Source organism: Xenopus laevis, chromosome 8L (genome assembly GCF_017654675.1).
Source record: "Xenopus laevis strain J_2021 chromosome 8L, Xenopus_laevis_v10.1, whole genome shotgun sequence".
In the NCBI taxonomy this organism is placed as follows: Eukaryota; Metazoa; Chordata; class Amphibia; order Anura; family Pipidae; genus Xenopus; species Xenopus laevis.
Genome location: NC_054385.1, coordinates 2,446,757 through 2,464,717, shown reverse-complemented (window position 1 = coordinate 2,464,717; position 17,961 = coordinate 2,446,757). Strand labels below are relative to the sequence as shown.

The 17,961-nt window shown below is 46.5% G+C and overlaps 1 protein-coding gene across 1 annotated transcript; it reads right to left on the bottom strand.

Annotated features, from left to right (window-relative positions):
- Window positions 1-1,594: 1,594 nt before the first annotated feature.
- tesk1.L (testis associated actin remodelling kinase 1 L homeolog) lies at window positions 1,595-14,633 on the bottom strand. Its single transcript, NM_001127821.1, is given in 9 exon segments — window positions 1,595-2,119; window positions 2,224-2,310; window positions 2,762-2,845; window positions 3,045-3,218; window positions 3,421-3,570; window positions 4,105-4,153; window positions 4,383-4,504; window positions 8,227-8,420; window positions 14,455-14,633. Coding segments are annotated over 8 exon segments (948 nt in total). The 5' UTR covers window positions 8,407-8,420; window positions 14,455-14,633; the 3' UTR covers window positions 1,595-2,017.
- Window positions 14,634-17,961: the final 3,328 nt, after the last annotated feature.

Genomic DNA, 17,961 nt, shown 5'->3' with positions numbered 1-17,961 from the left:
ATACTTATAATATACACTAACAACTTTTGCCTGAATGAAGATACAGATTGCAAACCTTCCGCCCAAGACTAAACTCTAAATAAAATGCTTCATTTCCTCAAGTGGCCACTAGGGGTCAGTCTTGCCTGTGTATTTCTGTGCCTCTACACTATACACTTACATTAAATGCAGATATAATATATTCTAAATAAAATTATGTATTTTCTCAAGTGGCCACTAGGGGTCAGACTTGCCTGTGTTTTTGTGCCTCTACACTTACATTAAATGCAGATATAATATATTCTATTAAGGGGCAGATTAGTTACCAGTGAAACCACAGAGGTGTTTGATCTCTTATTCCCATAAAGAGGAAAATAGAAAAAGGAATCATTTGAACGTTTCGTCTCTAAGGCAACGGGTCCAAATAAAAAGAACAAAGAAGCAGGTAACCTGGTGGGATCGTTAGCGTTCACTCTCTTCTGCTCACAAACGAGGCGCTTTCATCCGGATTAAAGGGGAAACTGTCACATTAAAGGAAATGATCTTTCTGAGCTCTAATGTCTTTTCTCTGCTGCTGCTACATTGTCTCAGAAGTCAAAACCAGCAGTACCTATAGCTACACATATATATATAATTTTATTTTGTACAAGGGTAAGGCAGTGGATAGAGGGGGTGTTTGGGCTGCTGGATTGACCCTGTCCCTGCTCCACTGAGGACAAATATTCAATTTCATTGAGTCAAGAATAAAAGTGATTAGTCAGCCGGGACGCCGGATCCCACAGCCGACTGAGCTTTCCTCTCATGTTCTCTCTACTCCACCAGCAACAAACTGCTTCTATGCTCCCAGCATTCAGTTCTATTCACTTATACATAAAATAAACATTCTGTCATATTTAGAAACACGCACATTCTCTACTAAAAAAATACAAAAAATAAATAAAAAACACTTTACGTAAAAAAAAATATATATATATTGCACAAATTCTTGAACGTTATATCAAATCTTGGAAAAAAAATATATTTAAAATGAAAAAAAGTGAAGATATTTTTAATAAGAAATCTAACGGGAAAAAATTGCTATTTTTTTAAGGGTAAATAAAACAAACTACAAAATAAAAAATGTAAATATATTTCAAAGAAAAAACAAACGTATAGTTGGAAATGAAACATTAGGATCACACTTTCTAAGTAGGGATACACCAATTTCAGTATTTTGTAGGGATGCCCGAATCCATGATTCGGTTTGCCATTCGATCTTTTTCAGCAGGATTCAGATTCGGCAGAATCCTTCTGCCCGGCGGAACCAAATCCTAATTTGCATATGCAAATAAGGGACTGGGAGGGAAATCATATGACTCTTTGTCACAAAACAAAGTAAACATTTTTCCCCTTCCCACCCCTAATTTGCATATGCAAATTCGGGTTCTGTATTTGGCCGAATCCAAAATAGTAGACTCGGTGCATCCCTACTATTTTGCATATGTGAATTAGGACTCTTTCACAAAGGATTCGGCCAAATACCGAACGGAATACTAATTCCCATATACAAATGAGGCTAGGAAAAGGTGAAAGAGAAGCTTATAGTATGAAGGATAAAAGGAGCCAAACAACCAGCTTGTCTATTATTTTTTATTGAAGCCAATAGAACATATTTACAAGGAAGGTGAGAGCTGCCATGTTGCTTACCTGAGTCATTCTCCACCCGCACCAGTCCAACAGCGACCCCTGGTGGTTATTGATGGAGAATGATATTGAACAGACAATCAAACAACAGGGAACATTAAGGCCACAGTTTATTCTATTGTTTCCTCCCACGGACCCATCGACAGCAGCTGATTAGCCAATGAAATAGCAACAGCTTTACAAGGCCAGGAGATCATCACATCGCCACTCAATAAGCGACAGGAGGGAAATTTATTCACAAAAATAGAATCCAGTTTTGCTCAATAAATAGCAGTCCTCCATATACACCATGGGGGGCCCAGATCCCATCTCTGGCCCCAGTCTGTACACTATATACAAGGGAATGCAAGTCCGTTCAGCAGGCGTTCTGATTGGACGCCTGAGACTCCAGCACTTCGGCCAGGTCTTCCAGTTGGTCGAGAATCTCCCCAAATGAGGGTCTTTTGAAAGCTTCCAGCTGCAACAAACCAATGGGGAAGCGTTAGGAACCAAGTGTCAATCTAATACAGTTGGCCCCAGGGGCCCAATCACAATGCAAGAAACCCAGTGAACTTTTCTTAACCGGCAACAGGTGACGGTTAGGTCCAACATTTGCTTGGGGCAACCTGGGACCATCTCCTTGAATGCCGTAACATCTAACCCGAAATCCTAAGAATGGAAAGAGCGGCGTCACAATGTCCTTCATACACACCCATTGTGGCATCATATACAGTCAGAGAATGGATTGCTGGAAGTTCTACTACATCCTCACTGCAAGCGATGTGACAGCTCCCACCCATCTATACAAAGCAGGGGTGTTGCACCCACTAACCCTACCCTGGGGCTGTTGGATCAAATTTCTGCTGAGCCCACGGCATTACCACAAAGGCAGGTGGGTCGGTTTCGACGCTACACGGATGACATTTTTCTACACAAGACATTTGGCTCCAGGGATTCGAAACATTTATTTTTGTTTTTTATCATTCGATCCAGGAGAGAGAGAAGCAGAAAAGTATGTGGAGGGCGCGGCTCCTGCCCCCGGGGGCAATTTTTATTATGGGGAAAAAGAAATGTATTTTGTTTGTTCCTCGTCCTCCCATAGTCACAGCGACAGACTTACCCGTGTGCGCGGAAGGATCTCCGGGTCGGCAGGGATCCGGCCCAGAATTTCGCACAGAACGATCCCGAAGGAAAAGACGTCGACCTGAGAAAGATAAACAAATGTCAGATTTCAGCACCGTCACCATAATGGGGTCCAACCACAAAGGGTGCAAATTTGGGCCCTTTGGAACCATGGCTGCTCTATGTAAGCGGACAGTTAGTAAAGGGCACTTTGTGTATCTGACTGGTGCACTGTAAAACAGCTTCCCCAGACCACACCCCAACACTAAACTGCCACCCACCTTTCTGTCATACGGCTCCCCCCGCAGCATCTCCGGTGCCATCCAAAAGGCAGATCCAACCAGAGACAACTTGCGCTCCCCATTCTTCAATGGCAGCTCCCCGACCTCCCGAGCGAGGCCGAAATCCGTCACCACGGCCTCCCTGCCCCGTGGGGTCACCCTGATCAGGCAGTTCTGTGAACCAATCAGAGAAAAGGATAGAAGCACCTACTTGCCACCTTTTCTGAAAAAACAATACCGGCCTTCCAATATTTCTATAGAGTTTCCCTATAAATAACATTGGCATCAAGCAACATTTTTACTGGCCAGGCCGGTGGCAACCCTATCTGCAACCATGCTTATTTCCCAGTAGAATGTCCCACTTAGGCACCCGTACCTTGGAATTGAGGTCCCGGTGGTAGATATTCTTGGAGTGCAGATAGACCATCCCCCTGCTGATGTCACAGGACAGTTCCACTTTGTCTCTCCAGCTGAGGGGGAGCTCTTTAGTGGCCAGTAGCTCTTCCAGGCACCCCCCATTCACATACTGCAATGGGGAACACAGGGGCACCAGTCAGAGAGCAAACTAGAAAAGTAATTGGTGGCTCCCAGTCTGTTTAACCCCCAACACAATATTATAAGACACAGGGAAATGCCCTTTAATTATTGATTAAAGGGTAAGTTGCAAGGAGGTGCTAGATATTGAAGAGAGCCCAGTGGAGACCATCATTTAGACTCTAAAGCTTTGGGCGCCATAAAAAAAAAGAAAACTTTACTGATGCTGCAGGGATAAGGGGTCATTTAATACTTTAATCTGCAAAAGAATCTTCATTTCAATCCCAACTTCCGCCTTCAGACACAATGTAGCAATTAGATGCGACTCAGCGGAGGAAACAACTGAAATCCCGTGCCTCTTAAAGGGCAATTAGCACCATCTTCCAACTTGTTTAAGTGACATCAGCCACCTTGATTTTAGGGATTTGGGTTTACGCAATTTTAAATGCACCAAAAACATTACAATTCTTAATTGGAGGGGCAGAGACTGCATTAACAGGAAAAGGTGGATGAAAAGAATCCCTACCTCCAATATTGGATGCAATTTCTCATCCTTGACGCATATTCCAAGATACCTAGACAGAAATAAAGCAAATTAGTAGCCCACCAGGTACCAACTCCCAACACCTCATCTCCCTAATTGCACAGTTACTGAAACTGCCGTGTCCTTTAAAGGTGCAGAAACAGCATAACAATTAAACTAGGGGAGCCTCCCCCCTTTTAAATCTCAAGCACAATCATTTAGAAACTGCCGCCTCAGACAATACAGCCCAGCTATGAATGCTGGGAACCGAAGTCGCTTACCTTACAATATTAGGGTGAGAAAATTTTTGAAGCAAAGTGATCTCTCGGACAATTCCCTCCTCATCGACATCGTTTTTGTAAATTTTCACCACCATCGACTTAGATCCAATACCCTGTGTCACCTGATGGACAGACAGAGGGACAGGGGTAAATATATGGCACCTCCTCCTCCCATATGTATAAATACAAATATACAGAGAAGGAATGTTCTGGGCACACAATAAGCTATACCCTCATACTGTACTGTCTAAGGGAATCAATATGGCACCTCCTCCCATATGTATAAATACAAATATACAGAGAAGGAATGTTCTGGGCACACAATAAGCTATACCCTCATACTAAAGATGCAATAAGGGAGCTGAAGATCCGCGCTTGCTGGGTATCAAGGGAGGGTTTAAGCTGCACCAGAAAAAAGTGGATCCACGTATCCACAAGTGAATGATTAATAAAGCAGAGGTGGTGGCTTGCACCTCTTAAGAGGTGAAAGCCACCACACCAGGCTGTATCACAGGTCACTAAGACGATCAGCCAGACCGAAGCCATTAGGAGTCTCTTTTGTGAACTAAATCTACAGTTCCCCCGCAATACCAGTTAGTCCAGCAAAAGCGCACCTACCTCTGCTTTATTATACCCTCATACTGTATTGTCTAAGGGAATCAATATGGCACCTCCCTCCTCCCATATGTATAAATACAAATATACAGAGAAGGAATGTTCTGGGCACACAATAAGCTATACCCTCATACTGTACTGTCTAAGGGAATCAATATGGCACCTCCTCCCATATGTATAAATACAAATATACAGAGAAGGAATGTTCTGGGCACACAATAAGTTATACCCTCATACTGTACTGTCTAAGGGAATCAATATGGCACCTCCTCCCATATGTATAAATACAAATATACAGAGAAGGAATGTTCTGGGCACACAATAAGCTATACCCTCATACTGTACTGTCTAAGGGAATCAATATGGCACCTCCTCCTCCCATATGTATAAATACAAATATACAGAGAAGGAATGTTCTGGGCACACAATAAGCTATACCCTCATACTGTACTGTCTAAGGGAATCAATATGGCACCTCCCTCCTCCCATATGTATAAATACAAATATACAGAGAAGGAATGTTCTGGGCACACAATAAGCTATACCCTCATACTGTACTGTCTAAGGGAATCAATATGTCACCTCCTCCCATATGTATAAATACAAATATACAGAGAAGGAATGTTCTGGGCACACAACAAGCTATACCCTCATACTGTACTGTCTAAGGGAATCAATATGGCACCTCCCTCCTCCCATATGTATAAATACAAATATACAGAGAAGGAATGTTCTGGGCACACAACAAGCTATACCCTCATACTGTACTGTCTAAGGGAATCAATATGGCACCTCCTCCTCCCATATATATAAATACAATTATACAGAGAAGGAATGTTCTGGGCACACAATAAGCTATACCCTCATACTGTACTGTCTAAGGGAATCAATATGGCACCTCCTCCCATATGTATAAATACAATTATACAGAGAAGGAATGTTCTGGGCACACAATAAGCTATACCCTCATACTGTACTGTCTAAGGGAATCAATATGGCACCTCCTCCCATATGTATAAATACAATTATACAGAGAAGGAATGTTCTGGGCACACAATAAGCTATACCCTCATACTGTACTGTCTAAGGGAAAGAATTAATGCCAGGGTGGTGCAGGGCAGACACAAAGCAGCCGCTGGCACAGAATTTTGTTGCCAATACAAAGTCTGCCTGTGACTGAGCTACAAACAAACACACAGTCAGCAGAAGTGAGTTCCAGCTCAGCAGTCGCAATGCAGCAGGAATTATACAGGGAGGCAGGTTTGTGTAGAGATCAGCGGGTCGGGATAAGCCTACTGTCGGCATGGCAAGTTGGGACAGACAGACAGACAGTGAGTGACGCACACACGCTCAGTATTAATCAGCATTGAGTTGTTGCCCTAATGCCCCACAGGATCACCCACAGGCTCCAGGGGGCAATTATAGGCTAAAGAGCACCCACAGCAAACTTCATTAATCCCACTAATCACCTAACGATCCCTAAGAGCTTGTTCCATGCACCTAATCCCACATTAACCACATGCCCAGAAATGAATTCCACGTTAACCACTTATTAGCCTTGTCCCAACAATGAATCCCACATTAACCACATGCCCAGAAATGAATTCCACGTTAACCACTTATTAGCCTTGTCCCAACAATGAATCCCACATTAACCAGCAGTGCTGCCAACGTATCAGGTTTGGATAGAGCCGAATAGTGAATTTGGGTCGGACAGAATGGAACGTCCCGGAGTAATATTTCCTTCCTAAAGTACGGCACGTCCCCAGCCAATCCTAGAGCTGAGAGCAGGAAGGCCAGTGATAGGTCAGCACAGACACCCCACTCACTCAGCAGGGGCCAATTAAAAGCTTCCTCTGTTTCCTGCCAGAGATGCCCTGGCCTGATAATAACAATGCCCAGTCAGTAGGATGCAAAGTGCTGGGGAGGAACCACTAATGGGAGCTACTTACTGTTCTTATTAATATTCTATAAAAGGGATATTTTGCCTTGTAATGTGGACCCTTAAAGGAACAGCGGAGCTTACCTGTGGCTTTAAAAATAGGGCCCCTAAAGCAGCAGATCTTTTTAACCCTTTCAGTATCCAAATGCCCCACTTAGGTATTTTAAACCTGCTTATAGGGATGAACAATGACCCAATCTCCCAGATTTCTGGCTCCGCCCCCATTATGAACCGGAATAACAGCTCTGACTGAGATGGGCAGATATTGTCCCCAAGCTGCACTTTTGTGCCTCTGACCCTTGTTTCTACTTGTGTTATTGTACAGGTGTTATTGGTCGGGAATGTCCGACACCTGAAAGTGACCCCCTGAGGCTCCTCTCCCTCATTACCTGCCCAATAGCTAAGGATTCCTGATCAGCATGAGGATATAGACAGAGAGAGAGAGAGAGAGAGAGAGAGAGAGAGAGAGAGAGAGAGAGAGAGAGAGAGAGAGAGAGAGAGAGAGAGAGAGAGAGAGAGAGAGAGAGAGACACAGAGAGAGACAGACAGAGAGAGAGAGAGAGACAGAGAGACAGAGAGACAGAGAGACAGAGAGACAGAGAGACAGAGAGACAGAGAGACAGAGAGACAGAGAGACAGAGAGACAGAGAGACAGAGAGACAGAGAGACAGAGAGACAGAGAGACAGAGAGACAGAGAGAGAGAGAGAGAGAGAGAGAGAGAGAGAGAGAGAGACTGAATGGATAGGACAGAGATAGATAGATATGAGCAGCTCTCGCCTCATACAGTCTCCATAAAGAATTATATATGGTAGTTAAAGGGTAAATGTATCCAATAACTGCCTGGCTAACATATAGTAACCCCTGTTCCTGTGCAGGATGTTACTTTGCGGGGCCCTTGGGCCGGGCACATAGAACTTTCTGGTATAACCCAACGCCCATGTGTAAGTGGCTTGTGACACTGAAGGAAACATCTGGGAAGGTTAAAAAAAAGCCCCAGACAGGGGTGGAGAGACCTGGGCTTCAGTGTATCCCTACTGTATATACATAAATATTCATATATACTGCTCCTCTGCCAAGCCCACAATAGAACACTGCCCCTAGTGGTCATCATGCAACAAACCCAGAGCATTCCCTGCAGGATTCCACTTCTCTTGCTTCACAAACGTTGCTACAATGTAACAGATACACTGTCTTTCCTTCCACAGAGAGAACTGGCCTACTGAGTGAAGGAATGAGTATGGTGGTACAGATAGAAGAGGTGCCCCCTACTCCCATAACGATCTTACCTTATAGACCTTGGAAAAGAATCCACTGCCGATCAGCTCAGCGCTGAAGCTTTCCCAGAATTCCAGCTTCCTGACGGCGGTGCGCAGTTTCTGCCAGCGGTCAACATGGAAATAGGTGTCGGCGGATTCCCCGTAGAACGGGCTGGACGGCGGGGAGGGTAGGAGGGCAGACTCACACATGGCTGGCACTGCCACTGAAACACAAAGAGAACAGGGTGGGGGGTTATGGTGCATGTATATATTTATATGGGAGCTGCCATAGCGATTCACTTGGTAAAGTCACACTGTCACAGGGGCAGTATGGTTGGGGGCAGGGGTCTTGTTACCGTCATCATTCCATTGCACAAAGTCACAGTCTCAGATGCTGCAGAACTTCTCTTATTTTTGCCACTTAGTTATGAAATGTGTGTCACTTCCCAGAGAATCCCAGAAGGAATGAGGAGAACACTCCCGGCACAGAGGGGATTTCTGGGAAGGGGCGCCAGGGTGAGAAATCTCTCACAATAATCCTAAAAGCCAGGGGCAAGAGGGCACATTGTGACTCAATATACTGACCCCTCATTCCTCTCTGTGCCACCCCCCCAAATCCAGACAGAACCTGCTGAGATCACCGTCTGTGTATGTACAGGATCCAGGAAGGGTCAAACCCCCCCTCAGAGAGTCCAGGTCCAAGGAGCTGCCATATTGATTCTCTTAGACAGTACAGTATGAGGGTATAGCTTATTGTGTACCCAGAACATTCCTTCTCTGTATATTTGTATTTATACATATGGGAGGAGGTGCCATATTGATTCCCTTAGACAGTACAGTATGAGGGTATAGCTTATTGTGTGCCCAGAACATTCCTTCTCTGTATATTTGTATTTATACATATGGGAGGAGGAGGTGCCATATTGATTCCCTTAGACAGTACAGTATGAGGGTATAGCTTATTGTGTGCCCAGAACATTCCTTCTCTGTATATTTGTATTTATACATATGGGAGGAGGAGGTACCATATTGATTCCCTTAGACAGTACAGTATGAGGGTATAGCTTATTGTGTGCCCAGAACATTACTTCTCTACATATTTGTATTTATAAACCCTACACATCATAAAAGATGCAACTCATTTAATGAAGATCTCCTTTCCCAGTCACCTGACTGGGCTGATAAAACCAAATCTCATTGGCTCAGACTGAGGCTGTGTCATTAGGAGGCAGCGAATTAACTTACACTAACAAAGCGCGCTGGCTGGAGCTATTTACATACACATTCCATTTCAGTCGCCCATCTGACTAATGAAGAGCTGCCAGTAACACAAGAATTGCCCAGAGATCCCCTGCCAAACCCTGAAATAACATTGTGACGTCTCTCCTGTACTTGTGACATCATATTCTAAAGGAAATGTAGGCTGTCTGCGATTTTTAAAGACATTCTTTGCCCCAGGCTTTACAGTGTCCCAATCGACAGACAGGGGGGGGGCAGTTATTGGGAATGACTGAAGGCAGGGGGAGGCATCCCCACCCTAAACATTAGGAGAATCTCTGTTTATTGTCCCGTTACCAAGGCTGCGCCCTTGTTCTCCCCAATGTCACTAGATAATAAATCAAACCCCCCTGCCCCAAGGCGACACAAAACAGAGGAGCTATCCATAACCCTGTCACTGCACAATGGCCTGTCCAAATTCCACCCTTTATTAGTGCAACTGAGAGATGGAGTTGCCATACCACCGACACGGAGCTTACACTTGCCCTGCATGAACCAGCCTTACTTATCTCCTCCTGCCAATAGGAGAGGCACCCACACAGCACTGCTGCCTGGAGATTTAACTTGCAGATAGAAATAGGAAAGCTTAGGGAAGGCAGGGGGAACAAAACCACAACAAACCCCAGCACTGGAACACACTCTCTCATTGGGGATCAGTGTGACATCTCCCAGACTGTCCCTTTGTGCCAGAGAGAATTCCAGGCATCACACAATGGGAACGGTCTCGCCCCTGCCTTCCCCTCTCTCACATGGATGTCTCTGATACAAATGAGGCTGCATTGTGCCTCCCTGTATGCTTCCCAGGGCACTGGCCAAAATAGAGGGGCTTGTGTCGGAGAGTCTCTAATGATCCCATGACTTTGAGCAATCCTCAGGTCGGGGCAATCAGTATGGCAGCTCCAAGTTGTGTATAACTACTAATAAGCATACTGGATTTACATTCCCTCTTTCCTGCCCCCACGAGCGTCGATATTATTCCCTGCACCACAAAGCAAGGGCTTGGGTTTCACCCTGCAATCGGATCCTTCAGTTATAAAGGCGCTTACAATTATGACGGCACAATGGGCTCCTCTATGCGCTGTCAGGGGAACAGGACCCACCATTCATTATTCATAGGCAATAGTTGCAGAGAATTCTGGGTAACAGCCAGTTCACCCCTTTCCATTCTGCGCAATATTTACAGGCTGGAGGCTCCCCAAGAGAAACAAGAGGGCCCAGGGCCCCAGAGGAATCACAGACGGCAACTGCAGCCATTAACTGATAAGGTCCCGATATCCTAAACAAGCAAAAACCTGTTCTCTGCGTAGGTGCCACACGCGAAGGGCAAATCCAAGGATGTGATACACGGCCTACAGAGTCTTAAAATGCCCACCTGTGTTATTAGCATATTATATTTGCCTGTCCCTCCTTGATATAACAGTTAGTGGCACAAAGGTGAACTGCTCCTGCACCCCTAGTGTAAGGCTACAGTAACCCCATAGCCAAACATAGAACATGATGACGTCACAATCACTGCAATATCCCCTCCCAATGTTCTGTGGCCCCGTGTCCTTCCCCTTGCGTGGGCCCTGGGCTGTTCCTATCTCTGATATGTCATTATTATACTTGGCCCTTAACACTTCCCGTGCCGGCACACGTCTCCTTCCAACGCCCAATGGGCAGAGTCTCTCCGAAGCGTGGGGTGAGTCTTTCCTGGGAATGTGCCAACTCCCCAGTCTGAACTTGAGCCCAAACCAACAGGAATACACTGGGGTTATTAGGCAACTGTCACATGTAACTCCTACAATTCCCAGCATGCTTAGCAGCCTATGCCTGTTCCTTTCTCATAATCATGGGGCCCCATACAAATTATCAGGGCCCTCCAGTACTCCAATGATCCATCTGTCTGCACCCCTGTTATGCCAAAACTCCATCCTCTGATCTCTGCAAACACTGCCCACTCTTTACAAGCCCCACCCCATTTGCTACTTGCAAATAACGCCTTTGCGTCTCGTGGGGGCCCCCTCTGCCACAAGTCCCCTGGACTCATGTTCCCCTGCACCTCCCAGATAGTGGCCCTGTTTATTCATATTGGTAGGGGCTCAAAGGGATTCCCTTACCCAGAGATTCCTGCATTACCATGGGAAAGAGAACAGCCCAGGAGCAGGAAGTACAGAGAATCAGAGCTCTGTACCTGGGTAAGTACTGGGGGAGATTGGATTCACTTACCCAGGGGGAGGTTCCTGTCTGACCATGGGAAAGAGAACAGCCCAGGAGCAGGAAGTACAGAGAATCAGAGCTCTGTACCTGGGTAAGTACTGGGGGAGATTGGATTCACTTACCCAGGGGGAGGTTCCTGTCTGACCATGGGAAAGAGAGCAGCCCAGGAGCAGGAAGTACAGAGAATCAGAGCTCTGTACCTGGGTAAGTAAGTAAAGCAGTTGCAGCTGGTTGTTTCTGTTGGACACAGAGTATTTGTTGTGAGTGCAGCAACAGGACAGGGTCAGGGACAGGCTGTTTGTTTGTATGGGACAATGGGAATGATCAGGTTAAACTGGCAGAGACTGGAATTGCCCCGGGGGTCACAACAAGTGTATTTAGTGGGAGTCAGGAAAGTCATTAACAGCAAGGAAACAATTACCAACATGTTGATCCTCACTAGAGCCCAGCCTTTCCCTGGGAGGGGTATTACCGAATGTCTGGGAATCTGTGCGGGGGCTGCCATGCTGCTTGCCAATGGAGACAAGGCCCATCATGCATAATCACATGGGATCATTTCATGCAATCTGGCACCTCCTAAACTACTATAGCACCCCAAAACCATCCCATGCGCCACTTCCCTTAAAGAGGCAGACACAAAAGAAATACTTTCCTTTTCTCTTTTGTGGTTGGGAGGAATTTGCACCGTCTGGTGATATCCCACAGTTGCACCTGCTTGAGCTCACTATTACTCACTAGTGCAAGACCAGAGGCGAGTCACTGATCATTCTGTGCAGTGACAAGGGGCCTATTTGTACTGAATGAAGGGTATATAGTGGAGTTGTAGTCGAACTACGTCACACACACAGCTGGGCAGTGTAGAACTTGGAGCAAGTGACCCCATGGGAGAGAAGGAACTTGGCTTTCCGTAAGGACAAACAGGATAATCGAAGGGGTAATCCTGGGATCATCCAGGGATCTCCCTAAATCCCGTCTGCTGGGAATCTCTCCCATCTGTTCAACTCGCTGCCGGCTGCTACCGAGTCAGACACAGCAAGAAACAGAGCAACAGTCACAACCGCCAGTGAAGGAGGCTGCTGGGGCTGGGAAATGACAGAGGCCGCTCATATGTAGAATTAGCCATTCTTTATAGGAGAGGGTTAGTTCCCCTTTACAACACTGCAGGCTTGAGAGACTGGGGCAGGTTTAACTAGGCGCCTGGGTTAAATAAGAAAGCTTGTCTAAGGCAGAGCAAACAAAACCACGAGTTCTGATTATGGGTCACTCTGCCCATGTGTGTGTGGCCCCTCATTAGCCACCTGTGTGGCCCCGCATTCACTCCCTCTGTAACACTCATACAATGCCTTTTTTTATATGCCCTGCAATTAACCCTCTCATTTCCCTGCAGAGAGGCCATAAAACCTATTTACAGTGAGAGACAACGTGACAGGCAGAATGAGCCCCTTCTGTTCCAGGCAACAGGTCAACCCATTGTGTCATCATCCCACAGTCCATCTCCCCCATTGTAATGGGCGGGACAGTGAAGTTCTAGGGGCAATAAAGCGTGATTTACTATTGTCTCTATGTATGTAGGTAGGGGGGCATTTGTTTGGCCGACCCAGGGCACTTGAATCTAATATTGTTACAGCAGAATACAAAAAGCCCCTCTCAGTCTGATACTTTGTATACTAATCTGTCCCGCACCCTGCTCATTGTATGAACACAAACACTCACTAACACTTTTATTGCCCCACACAAATACCCCCATCCAATACCCCGCCCCCAGCTGAAACAACCCACTGTTATCCAGCCTAACTGAACAACCCTCTACATGATGGATTGTGTCCTCAAGAGCTTACACTCTACCCCTTGCAAACAATGCTAAGCCTCTCCCAACTGTCATATTAGGGGTAAATGAATGTAACAATCAGAGACAAATTTGCCATTGATCTTTTTTAGGGGATGAGAGGGAGCAGTGGGGCAGGAGGTTATGTGGTTATTTTAGGTGTATATTTAGGGTGCCCTAACTGCCACCCCATCTCAGCATCACATTGCATATGTCATGGATATGAGACAGAGCATGCAGGTGACTGGAATGTTCAGGTCCCTACTCCCCTCAGGTAACACCTGTTTTTAAACAAGCAAAAACACCTGTGCGAGTATCAGCAGCACCTGTTCCCCCTGCAAAGCCACATGGCAGCACCAGCGGATTAGGGAGCCAGTCAGACTCACCTGTGTATTTACTAATAATCCCTCATGGGAGTTTATAGGAATTGTCCTGTTAAGGTTCAGGGAAGGATCTGGGTAACAGCCCCTTATACCTGGGAATGTTCTGCCCATAGAATCGACAGAGCTGCTTTAGAGCCGGGCCCCCCCAATATCACAGATACATCATTAATCAGAAACTGCCTGCCGCTGCCTCCCAACTGCCATCTCCAGGGGTGTTACGACTCATTAACCATGAAATGCTCCTTGTTTGTTTGTGGTGCTCATAGAGTTACCCATTAATGCAGAGCTCTCCCCAAAAATACAATAGGAGTCCCCCCGCCCCCCCAGGATGCACCCCTAATTTCCCAGGGGGGACAATCTGCACTTGAGGCAATTAGTCTGGAGGGACAGCAGGCACCTGCTCCGCAGCAGAGAGTGAGAGACTGATGAACAATATGTGGGGGGCCAGAGCATTTGGGGGGTTACAGAGGGGTTGGGGCAGATTAAATGTTATTAAATACCCAACAGACAGAAAGTAGGACCCCCAGTCATGACGTACAGACAGTTACAGGGAAAGAAGCAGAAGGTACTTACTTGGAGTTTGTTGGGGTGCAGGCAGCGGAATCAGCAGGACATGGAAATAAAACTCACATGTCTTTGTAAAGCAGGGGGGACTGAGTGACTGAGCACCCCAGAAATAATCCAAAGCCCCTTAGCTATAGTGAGTGTGTCTCTTTATCCAGAGCTGGCAGTTGGCACTGAGTGGGTCTGTCCCTTTATCCAGAGCCGACAGTTGCAGCAGCAATGGGCACCATCCTCTCTCGCCCTCAGTAAACACAGCAAGTGATCAGCCCAGGGAGTGAGTGAGAGAGTTGGACTCTTCCTGCAGGGCTCAGCAATAAACACCCTCCCTCCCTGAGCATTGTGGGAACTGTAGTCCTTCTTTCCTCCCAGCAGGGGGAGACACATCTCTCTCTCTCTCTCTCGCTCCCTGCCTCTATTAAAGGGGAAATTCTCCCTGACATTAAATCCTTCAGTATGCCGTTAATTTGGTTTGTTTGATATAAACTGGTTGCTACAGTCCCACTTACCCTAGCAACCAATTCATGATCTGATAGATGGTTGTAGTCCAGCAACATCTGGGGGCCGAAGTTAAGAAACAGGGCGAGAGTAAGGAAAAATGCTAATTTTAAAGGGCAAGTAACACCAGGTAATTAAAAAGCGGTTTACCCATGACCAGAGGGGATGATGGGAAATGTAGTTGAGCCACAGATGATAGTCATTATTGTATCCAGTTGCCCGGGGAGTTGTAGGAACTTGGTGCAGGCATCCCAGTGCTGAGCATTCAGTGCACGACTCAGTAATAATAATAGTGACTAAATGCCAGTGAGTGGGAGACGGAGAGGAGCAGATATTTTCCCTGGGAATATTCCCCCCATTGAAGAATGAGTGTGTGGGAAGCTGCAAATTCATCTTTCTAGCCAGGCAGATGGGTGTGGTTTAACTACAAATCCCAGCATTCCTAACTGGCACATATATTTGCCACAAACTTCTTTAGCTGAGAGTTGTAGTTCAGAAACACATGACGTGCCAGGGAACCTTAATAGCTCCGCCTCTAGATGCCGAGAATCTTCCCCAAATCACCACTGTTTTGGGGGGACAGAGACACATTTAGAGGAGCCCAAACCTTATTAACTGTTTCCACACCTCTGCTATCAGCCAAACTGGCAGGAAGTGTGATGTGCATAGGAAAATGGGCTCATTCTGGCCAGCAGAGGGTGCTATGGATGAGACTGGACAATTGCTATGCAGTATGGCAGCTCCCACTCAGCGGATATCTGTATAGGTTCAGGTGAGTCAGTGGATATGGAATTTGGGCCCAGGCCCAGCAAGAGGAGCCACATTCCAATGTGCATTTCTGGGATGCCTGGGTATTTGCAACCTCTTGTATCAGGTGAGTAAACAACGTGTAACAATGCTCCAACCTGCACGTGACTCCTGACACAGGGAAAACCAACGTGCCTTTAAAGGGCAAGTAAACCCAAACATACCATCTTGCGTAATGAAAGAAAAAACATTGTAATTATAAGATCAATATGATTCTAGTTTCTGGGCAGCGGGCAGAGATTCCTGTCCCAAATGGATGGGGGGGGGACGTTCCTCATCCATAAACACCGGTGTGAGAACGAAACACGTAAACAGCAGTTGTTGGTAGATAAATCAAAGCGGGACAAGACTGGGATTTGTGGACGGGCGGGAGGGGCCCTGCTGATTCCAGCTCCCATCCGACACCCCTCCATTGATTGTACCCAACAACTGGATCAGAACTGCTTCCAAAGAGTCCTCTGTTGGGGCCCAACCTGAGAGTTAATATGTATTAAAGGTATATATGGTCTGGATATAAGATTCTAACATGCGAGTTGGAGATTAGGGAGCACCTTCCATCAAATGGAGATTCTAACTTGGCTTTTAACAATAAGGGGGGTCTGTACATGGTCAGGGGAGCCCAACCAAAATAGCTGCGCACTCCCCCGTCACCCTGATGATTGGGTTCAACAGCCCCCCACCCCAGGGAACAAAGGGGAGACCAACGACATATATAGGTGTATACCCTGCTAGAACTACCCCTGCCTTATTCCCTTTTGCTCCCAAATGTGGCCCCAAATCTGATCATCAGTGTCCCAGGATCCTATCCCCCCAGCCTATAATTGGGAATATCATTTCCTGCATTTTGATTGGCTACTGCACCTGGAACATTCTGATTGGCTACATGAGGGTCATTCCCTGTATGTATCAATGTTATTATAACACACAACTGTTACATGCAACTCCCAGACACCCTGTATATACACACAGACGGGGGGGTGTCTCTTTGTTTAGCACCTTGCGTGCCGCCGAGCTCCCTCCCCAATCTGCCCCAACCTGTTTGTTTGTTGGAGTCGGAGCAAGAAACCCGAGTCTGAATATTTTTCTCTCTCTCTCTTCCTCTGTTTCCTTTATAATCAGAGTTGCTTGGGGGGCCACAGCCGGGCACGAGAGGGGTACAGGGGTGTCTGCAGATGTCCAGAGTCACAGACCAGAACTGGACCCCGGGACCCATATGGGGCACCCCCCCAACCAGTTCCATAGAGTAAAGGCAGTCTGCCCCCTGCTGGCAAATAAAGGAGCCACATATCCAGTGGAATAAAAAATTCTAGTGGCTGAACCTGACTCCCCCCTCCCATTTGCACTGAAATTCCTGTATTGACAGGGTTAATCTAATTTCTGAGCCCCCCCCACCCAGTCCCAGAGCAGGGGTGCGTGGGAGGTTTGTCAATATTTCAATAGACTCATTTCCCAGGATCCTCCTATTCATAACATGTTTATTCTCTCTCGTTCCTGCAATTAAACTTGATGGATGCACAGCCATCGCCTGGATATTCCATGAATTAATTATATAGAGACAATCAGTCCGAGCCTGAGCCCTATCCTATATCACTTCCGACTGCAGAACAACTTCGGCCTACAAAAACAGCATGGCATGGAGAAGACAGTAGGACAAGATGGAGACAGTAGGGCAAGATGGAGACAGTAGACCAAGATGGAGTCAGTAGGGCAAGATGGAGACAGTAGGGCAAGATGGAGACAGTAGGGCAAGATGGAGACAGTAGGGCAAGATGGAGTCAGTAGGGCAAGATGGAGACAGTAGACCAGGATAGAGACCAAGATAGAGACAGTAGACCAAGATGGAGACAGTAGGGCAAGATGGAAACAGTAGACCAAGATGGAGACAGTAGACCAAGATGGAGACTATAGGGCAAGATAGAGACAGTAGAGCAAGATGGAGACAGTAGAGCAAGATGGAGACGGTAGGCCAAGATGGAGACAGTAGGCCAAGATGGAGGCAGAAGGGCAAGATGGAGACAGTAGGGCAAGATAGAGACAGTAGACCAAGATGGAGACAGTAGGCCAAGATGGAGACAGTAGGCCAAGATGGAGACAGTAGACCAAGATGGAGACAGTAGAGCAAGATGGAGACGGTAGGCCAAGATGGAGACAGTAGGCCAAGATGGAGGCAGAAGGGCAAGATGGAGACAGTAGGGCAAGATAGAGACAGAAGAC